General features: G+C 44.2%; 1 protein-coding gene across 1 annotated transcript in view; it reads right to left on the bottom strand.

Moving 5' to 3' along the window:
* Positions 1-2,699, bottom strand: part of SCART1 (scavenger receptor family member expressed on T cells 1) — a 16,805-nt gene extending 14,106 nt beyond the window's left edge. Inside the window, 2 exon segments of the mRNA XM_077762931.1 lie at positions 56-373; positions 2,633-2,699. Coding sequence (XP_077619057.1) covers positions 56-373; positions 2,633-2,699 — 385 coding nt within the window.
* Between the last annotated feature and the right edge of the window lie 7,022 nt (positions 2,700-9,721).

The following is a 9,721-nucleotide window of genomic DNA, read 5'->3' as shown; positions in this document are numbered from 1 at the left end:
CTCCCCCACACTCCCCCTCCTCCTCCTCTCCAACCCCTCTCCTGCTCAGACTTACTCGCACACAGAGCGACCACCACCCACTCATGGGGACACTTGGTCTGTGTCCAAGCCCCGAGGCTGCACTCCCAGAGGGAGGGCTCATCACCCCTGCAGGACACATTGTGGAGCCAGGGCTGCACCATCTCCCCGGGCAGTGGGACATACTTGGGGGCTCCCACAGCATGTCCACAGCCCAGCTGCCTGCAGACCACGGATGCTTCTGCCAGCGTCCACTCGTGGTTGCACACGTGTCCCCACTGCCCATTGTGTAGGACGAGCACCACTCCATCGCAGGGACTGTGTCTGTACGCCAGCCTCAGGCCGCCTGGTCCTCCTACAGAAGAACAGGTCAGCCTTGGACTAGAACCAGATTGTGGGTGGAGGGCGAACCAGTGCCAGTCGGGAGGTATGAAGACTCCCAAGTTTGCCTGGGCCACTTCCAAGGCCTCAGTACAAAGCCAGGTCCCCTTACCCCCCATTACTCGCAGTCCAGAAAGGTGATGGGGTGAGGTCACACAGAAACATGCACACTGCCCTCACACAGCCCTGCACCCTCACCTCCACAGACCCCCTTCCCTCCCACTGGGACCACAGTGTCTGCCTCCATCCCAAGCCCTCTGAGGCCCCCACAATGTGGGTGACCCCACCCTCTTGGCAAGGAAGTGCCCTTATGTTCCGCTGCCTGGAAGTGGGGTGCCCAGCCACCCCAACCCACCTCCTAGTCATTATTTCCTCAGTGCGGTATAGGCACTGGGGCCCCGGCCCTCTGCTTCCTGCCCTACTGCTGCCCCACCCACCTGGCTGGCCACCTGCCCTTCCAGTTCCCAGGTCTGGTCTCAGGGTCTCAGCAGCTCCCTGGACTTGAACCAACTGGACTACCCCACCAGGACATGGATGCGTTTCCCTAACCACCCCGCTTCTAGGTCTCTGCGCCCTGGTTTTCTCTACACAGCCTCTCCCCATCATAGCCCCTTGGTCCACACAATCCCATCCAGGGCTCTACAGAAGAAACACAACAGCAGCCATGAAACCCATGAAACATTCTATGTCCCGGCCTGAGCCACCCCCCAGACCACCTCCAGTCTACGTCCCGGCCTGGGCCACCCCCTGACCACCCCCAGTCTACGTCCCGGCCTGGGCCACCCCCGGACCACCTCCAGTCTACGTCCCGGCCTGGGCCACCCCCAGACCACCTCCAGTCTACGTCCTAACCTGGGCCACCCCCTGGACCACCTGCAGCACCCATCCCGGACTCGTGAGAAGGGGACGTGCAGAGTCACACACATAGGTCCAGAGGAAGGAATGTCCCTCTCACTGCCCCCTCACAGCCCCCTGGTGGTCTTCACTCATCAGTGGTATCCTCCCACCGAGCTTCCTCACACCCTTCTGCCCTGTTCTTTTCTAGACATAAACATGCACATGTATCGGCATCTTTAACACAAAACAGGACCCCTTCCAGCTTTCCCACGCCACTCCCTCCAGACAGCATCACTGCCCACAGATTCCTGCCACCTCTACTGTCCAGCCCTGAGGTCACCTCCTTGCTGGACCCTGGATCAGCCTTCGCAGCAGAGTGTTCTTCCACCAGCTTCCAGGGCACCAAATGCTGCTACCCTCTCCTGTCTCCCTGCCCAACTCATATGATTGCATGTACTCACACACACATGCACGCTCTCACACACTCTCCAGTACTCACACTATCACACACACTCATACACTCACACCCTCTCCAACACTCACAGTGCACAGTCTCACACACTTTGACATCATCACATATGCATGCACACACTCACACATGTGCATGCTCTCACATACTCTCCAACATACTATCACACACACATACATGCTCTCACACCCTCCCCAATACTCACACTATCACATACATGTATGCACGCGCTCACTCTGACACTCACACACACATGTGCATGCTGTCACACACTCTTTGTCACTCATACACACACACCCAGAGGCCCCATGCTCCTGTATGCAGTACCCACAAGGGTCATTCTCTCATGTCCTGTTCCATCTGACAGAACTCCCTCTCTATGGTTTCCTGCCCATGATTCTGCCTCTTGGCTTCTGGACCTGGCAGCTCCCACATTCCCGTGCCCCCTCTACCCAGAGGCTGCAACTCCTGGGTAGGGGGCACAGGAACTGTGGCTCCTTCTCTGTCCCAGCATGAGCTGGGGGTCACCCTCAATGCCAGGTGCAGCCAGTTTTGACACTTCCCCAGGGGCAGGGGGTGGAGCAGCCACTCTGGAGGACCTGTCAGCACCTCCTGTCCATCAGGGTCACTGGGACCAGACACTAGCCATGTCCCCTCATTCCATCCAGACTCTGACCCAGCTCCGCATCCTGGGTTCACCCAGGAGTTAGGCTCAGTCGGTGTTAGAACAAGAGTCTCTGGGAGTATACACTTTGGAACCCACATGCCCTCCTGCCCCGGGACAACCCATCCACCTCTGGGCTGAGCAAGAGCCAGAAAGACAGCTGGTCACAGGAGGAGACTCCCCCACCAATCCCACCAGGGTCTCAGCCTCTACAGATCTACTGACTCCAGAAGCTTCCAAGGATGAAGGAAGGAGAAACTTACCAACAGGGACTGCCCTGAGAGTGAGGAGAAGGGTCCCCAGTCCCAAAGCCCAGAGAGCTGCCTTCATGACCCTGTGACCCCCAGGGCTCAGCCAATGCTGCTCAACTAGGGGAACAGCAGAGATTACAGTCCAGAATGAAATATACAGAAATGGGGCCACCAATGGCCTCCAGGAACCAATGGAGACAGCAAGAGCCTTTCCAGAGCGTATCAGGGGTTCTCAACCTTTGAGCAGAACAGCCAATGACCTCAGCAGCCCTGAGTATTCCACATGAGCAAGGGGCCCAGGCTGTGGGTTTCCTCTCACAATGATAACTGCTGACAGGGTAGATTCACTCAGACCTCACAGTCAGGCAGGTAGTCCAATCTGCCCACAACTGCAGCAGCAGCAAAGCCCTGTGTGTCTGTGCCTTCCACCCAAGCCCAGTGGCTTTGGCTCCCCAACACAGACAGTGACACAGTGACAGCCAACTTCTGGGAACCAGCAAGGACTGAGTGGGAGCCCTGAAGCACCAGAAGAATGAGACAAGCCAAGATAGCCTTGCAAGGCCCTAAAAACAGAACTGACATTGGAACTAGAGCCACAAATTGCCAGAACCTACACCCTGAACTCAAACAGGGTTTGCTGACATGGAAAAGTCTCCTAACATCACAACCAATATGTCCAGAATACATGTGAAAATCACCAATCTGAAAACATCACACTCAGTGAAAGTTTTAAGACACAAAAGACCACCTGTATGACTCCATTTATATGAAATTAGGCAAATCCACAGACAGAGAGTGGATTGGTGGTTGCCAGGGGCTGGAAGGAGGAGAAAATGGAAATGTCTGCTGGTATGTATGGGGTTTCCTTGGGGGAGATGAAAATGTTCTGAAGTCAACTAGTGGTGATTGTTGCATAATTCTGAGTATGCTAAAAACTACTGGATTATACATTTTTAAGGGATACATTTGTGGTGCCATGAATTTGTATTCTAAATAAAGCTGTTATTTTTTTAAGGAACCAAATGGAAATTATAGAACGGAAAGTACAATAACTGAAGCCTTTTTAAAAACTCACCAAATGGACTCAAGAGTAGAATGGAAATGACAGAGGACAGCACCAGTCAACTTGAAGACAAATAAATAGAATTTACTTAATGTAAACAAAAGAGAGAAAACAGACAAAAATAATACAGCCTCAGAGACCTCTGGGACAATAACAAAAGATCCAATGTTTCTATCACTGGAGATCTGAGAAGGAGGGGAGATAGAAAAGAATGTGAAGAGAAAATGGCTGCAAACTTCCTTAAACATAAACTTATAGATTCAGGAAGCTGAGTAAACTCCAAATAGGATAAATCCAAACAACTTCACACCAAAACACATCTTAATTAAAATTTTGAAAACTAAAGATTAAAACAATCCTAAAACCAGCCAAAGAAAAATGATACATCATCTACAGAGAAAACCCAATTAGAATGACAGCAAATTTCTCATCTGAAATGGAGACCAGTAGGGAGTGGACCAGTTTTTAAGTGCTGAAACAGAGGATGTGTCAAGCCCACATTCTACATTTGTGAAGCTATCCTGCAGAAATTAAGGGGAAATAAAGACATGCTCAAGTGAAGGAAAACTAAAAGAACTTCTTGCTAGCAGACATATTATTACATAATAGTTAAAGAAAACTCTCCAAACAGAAAGAAAATGATAACAAAAGATGGGCTTTCAGAAAGGAAAGAAGAATGATGAAATGGGTAAAAGTAGAAGTGACTAAATAGACTATCCTTCATTTTGTGAGTTTCTTTAATCACATTTTTATGTTATAACACTACCTGAAGTAGTTTTCAGGGCATACAGAGGAAATACTGAAGACAATTATATGTTTAAAGTGGGAAGGTAGGGGCTCCTGGGTGGCTCAGTCAGTTAAGCGACTGACTTTGTCTCAGGTCATGATCTCACGGTTCATGGGTTCAAGCCCTGCATCGGGTCCTGTGCTGACAGCTCAGAGCCTGGAGCTTGTTTCAGATTCTGTGTCTCCCTCTCTCTCTGCCCCTCCCTTATTCACACTCTGTCTCTCTGTGTCTCAAAAATAAATAAACATTAAAAAATTTTTAAAAATATAAAGTGGGAGGGTAAAAACCAAAATGTAAGTAAAGTTTCTATATTTCACTTGAAGTGGTAAAATATCAACTCCAGGAGACTGTTATAAGTTACATATAGTATCATATGTAAGCTACATATAAGGCAACCAAAAAGAAAATTAAACAAAACTCAAAAACATTATAAATATGTCAAAATAGAAATCTTAAAAATGTTCACATAACTCGCAAGGAGACAAGAGAAAAAACCATATACATGAGAAACAGGGGAACAAATAGAAAATAAGCAAATGACAGCTATAAGTCCCAACCCATCAGTAATAATTTAAATGTAAAGGTTCTAGGTACACAAATTAAAAGACAGATGTTGTCAGAGTGAATTTTTAAAAATTATCCAAATATGTGCTGTTTCACAAAAAAAGACATTTCATGTGAACATTAAACAAAAAAAGCTGAAGTGCCTATATTGATATCAGACAAAATTTTCAGATAAAAGGAAATTAGGAGGAAGAATGGGGGACATTACATCGTGATAAAGGGGAAAATCCACCAAAAAGATAGAACAATCCTAAATGTGTATGCACCAAACAATAGAACTTCAAAATACATGAAGTGAAATTGGATAAAGCTGAAAAAGAAAGAAACAAATCCACAATTCTAGTTGGAGTCTTAAGATGCCACTCACAGCAAATCAGAAAGGTCTGGGAGGACTGAACACCATCAACCAACAGGATCTAATTCACATTTGCAGAGCACTTGATACAACAAAATCCAATACACATTTGTTTCATGCACACATGGTACATTCGCCAAAATGTATCTGTATCTTAGGTCATAAAACAAACCTCAACAAACTTAAAATAATTTAAATCATACAGAATATGTTCTGACCATAATAAAACCAAAGAAGAACTCAATAATAAAGAGATGGAAAAGTCTGCAAACACTTGAAAATTAAACACACTTCTAAATAATCCATGGGTTAATGAGGAAGTCTCAAAGGAAATTTTAAAAATACAAAGAAGTGAATGAAAATGAAAATAATATATCAAAATTTGTGGGATGCAGCTAAAGTAATGCTAAGAGGGAAATTTATAGTCTTAATGCTTATTTGAGAGGAAAGATCTCAAATCCATAATCTAAATTGCTATCTCAAAAATCTAGAGAAAGGGTGGCTTGAGTGGCTCAGTTGGTTAAGCTTCTGACTTCAGCTCAGGTCATAATCTTCATGGTCCATGGGTTTGAGCTCTGCATCGGGCTCTGTGGTGACAGCTTGGAGCCTGGAGCCTGCTTCGGATTCTGTGTCTCCCTCTCTCCTTCTGCCCCTTCCCTGCTTGTGCTTTGTCTCTCCCTCAAAAATAAGTAAACATTTTTTTAAAAATCTAGAGAAAAAGAGCTAAATAAAGTGAAAGCATGCATAAGAAAGGAAACAATAAAGATAAAATCAGAAATCAATGAAGTTAAAAACAGGGAAGCAATAGAAAAAATAGTGAAACAAAAATCTGGAATTCTGAAAAAATAAAAATACAATAAATAATCTTCTAACAAGTTTGACAATGATCAAAAAAGACCCAAATCAATACCAGGAATAGAAAAGGTGATAACCCAGAGTGCCTGGGTAGTTGTTTGTTGAGCATCTGTCTTGACTTTGGCTCAGGTCATGATCTCACCATTCATGAGATTGAACTCCATGCCAGGCTCTGTTCTGACAGTGAAAAGACTGCTTAGGATTCCCTCTCCCCCTCTCTCTCTGCCCCTCCTCTGCTTGTACTCTTTCTCTCTCAAAAAAAAAAAAAATGTGATAACCCAATAGGCCCTACAGCCATTGGAAGAATAATGGGGGAAATACTATAGACAACTCATAAATTTTTTTTTTTACAAATAGTTTATTGTCAAGTTGGTTTCCATATAACACCCAGTGCTCATCCCCACAAGGGCCCTCCTCCATGACCATCTCCTCCCTCCCCCCCATACCTATGAGTCCTCCGTTTGTTCTCAGCATTCAAGAGTCTCTCATGGTTTGCCTCCCTCCCTTTCCCCCATCATTTCCCCCCTTCTTCTCCCCCATGGGTCTCCGTTAAGTTCCTCCTAATCCTCCTATACGTGCAAACATATGATATTTGTCCTTCTCTGCTTGACTTATTTCGCTAAGCATAACCCCCTCAAGGTCCATCCATGTTGCTACACGTGGCCAGATGTCATTCTTTCTCATTGTCATGTAGCATTCCATGGTATAGATAAACCACATCTTCTTGATCCATTTGTCTGTTGATGGACACTTAGGCTCTTTCCATGTTTTGGCTATTGTTGAGAGTGCTGCTATGAACATTGGGGTACATGTGCCCCTATGCATCAGCATTTCTATATCTCTTGGGTAAATTCCTAGCAGTGCTATTGCTGGGTCATAGGGGAGTTCTAGTGTTAGTTTCCTGAGGAACCTCCACACTGTTTTCCAGAGGGGCTGTACCAGCTTACATCCCCACCAACAGTGTAGGAGGGTGCCTGTCTCTCCACATCCTTGCCAGCATCTAGAGTTCTCTGATTTGCTCATTTTAGCCACTCTGACTGGCGTATCTCAGTGTGGTTTTGATTTGTATTTCCCTGATGAGGAGGGATGCTGAGCATCATTTCCTGTGTCTGTTGGCCATCTGGATGTCCTCTTTGGGGAAGTGTCTGTTCATATATTCTGCCCATTTCTTTACTGGGTTGTTTGTTTTTCAGGTGTGGAGTTTGGTGAGTTCCTTATAGATTTTGGACATTAACCCTTTATCTGATATGTCATTCGCAACTACCTTTTCCCATTCCATTGGTTGCCTATTAGTTTTGTGGATTGTTTCCTTTCCTGTGCAGAAGCTTTTAATCTTGATGGACAACTCATAAATTTGACAACTTAGAAGAGACTGACCTATTCCCTAAAAACCACAAACTACTAAAACTCAGCCAAGATGAAATAGATAACTAAAATTACAAAATAAACTAGATTTTTGTTATCAAAATGCTTCTGAATACAGGATTCTCAGTGAATGAATTTACCTTTACAGATCAACAAGGGCAGGAGGCTGGAGTGACCCACATGGTGGTAGATTAGAGACAGAGATGTCAGTAAGGTCTCATATTCAGCTTAAAATGGGTACAGATGTCTCCACACAGATGTGTGTACACATGTGTGTGTATTTATATACAGATCTGTGAATAGGTATGTACATGCACATGTGTATTTCTTTGCTCTGCCAACTGAGAGGGCCCGGAAGCAGTAGTGCCCCAGTGGACATGAGCAGACCTGGTGCCCAGATCTTGGTATCTAACATTATCCTCAGTAAAAGGAACCAGGATTCCTGGGAAAAAATGGCTGATTCTAAGGCTGGGGTAGGAAATCTATAATGTGGGCCTTGGGCATCTTGTAATGGTAGAAAGTAAAGAAGTGATCAAAAATAAACAATAACCAAAATGGAAAACATTGGTGATGAGGGAGGCCAATGGTATACACAGGGCTGGCTGAAGGTCACAGGCAATGGGGCTGGCTGAAGGGCTTCCAGAGACCAAAGTGGAGCAATATGAGCAAGATCTATCGATCAATCAACATTGGATTATAACCCAAAAGGTAAAATATACGTCCAAAAATAACACAGACATAAATAAATGCCTGAATACAGAAATGGAGAGAAGAGATACATTTCCCATACAGAAGAATTCCAAATAATTTGTGTAGATACTCTGCTTTCAAGGAAGGAGAGCATAACTTCCCACTTGACTAAAGTCTTTTTCCAAAGGGTAAAAGGAACAGTTCTTCAATAGAAAAAAACTGACAAACACTACTCAGCCAGGCAATTGGGGTCAATACCGACAGTCACATGTCATCATGACAGTGTGTCCCCCTGATAGTATGGGATGAAAATGGCACCTCACCCTTGTGATTTGCATCCAAAAATCCCAGTGAAGTTCCAGTTAATTCCAGTAAAAGGGCATCTTACAAAATATATGAGCAGTACTCTTCAAAACTGTCAAGGTCGTCAAAACCAAGAAAAGTATAAGAAACCATCACTGCTAAGAAGAGCTTAAGGAGACATGCCAACTAAATGTAATGTGGTATTCTAGACGGGGTCCTGAGACAGAACAAGGACATTAGGTAAAAGCTAAGGAAATCTGAATCTGAATAAACTATGGACTTTTGTTTATAATAATGCATCAGTATTGGTTCATTAATTGTAGCAAATATACTATATTAATGTAAGATGTTAATAACAGTAAGACTGTATGTGGGTGTATGGTAACTCACTGTACTAGCTTTTTATTTGGGGGGCAAGTCTAAAGTGTTCTAAAAAATAACATCTAAATATTCCTGAAAAAATAAATCTCTAGACTAAGATGGTTTCACTAGAGAATTTTGCCAGGCATTTAGAAAAGAATACACCAATTTCACACAATCTCTTGTAAAAATAAAAGATGGAACTCTTCCCAACTCATTTTATAAGAACTACCCTCGTATGACAAGCAGACAAAGATAGCACTGAAAACAAAATATAGACCAACAACTCTAATGAATTTAGATGCAAAATACTCAACGAAACTTTACCACACATAATCCAATAAATAAAAAGAATAATACACTATAACTAAGTTGATTTATTCCAGGCACGCACGGCTGGTTCAATATCTGAAAATCAATCATTGCAATCCATCACATCAGCAGGCAAAAGAGGATAAATCTTATGATCATATCAAATGCGTGTGCAGAAAAAACACTTGACAAAATTCACTCCCTCTTCAGGATAAGAAAAAGCTTTCAGAAAACTGAGAATAGAGTGGAACTTCCTCAATCTCATAAAGAATATCTACCAAAAACCCTCTGCAATTAACATCGTCCTTAGTGATGACAGCCTGCATGTCCTCCCCTGAGAACAAGGACAGTGTAGAGATGCCCATTGTCACCACCCTGCTCAGCACAGCCCCGGGAGTTCCAATCAGTGCAACAAAACAGAAAAAAAAAAAAAAAAAAAAAAAAAAA

Source organism: Crocuta crocuta, unplaced genomic scaffold, assembly GCF_008692635.1.
Source record: "Crocuta crocuta isolate KB4526 unplaced genomic scaffold, BGI_CrCroc_1.0 scaffold466, whole genome shotgun sequence".
In the NCBI taxonomy this organism is placed as follows: domain Eukaryota; kingdom Metazoa; phylum Chordata; class Mammalia; order Carnivora; family Hyaenidae; genus Crocuta; species Crocuta crocuta.
This window is presented reverse-complemented; position numbering and strand designations above follow the sequence as displayed.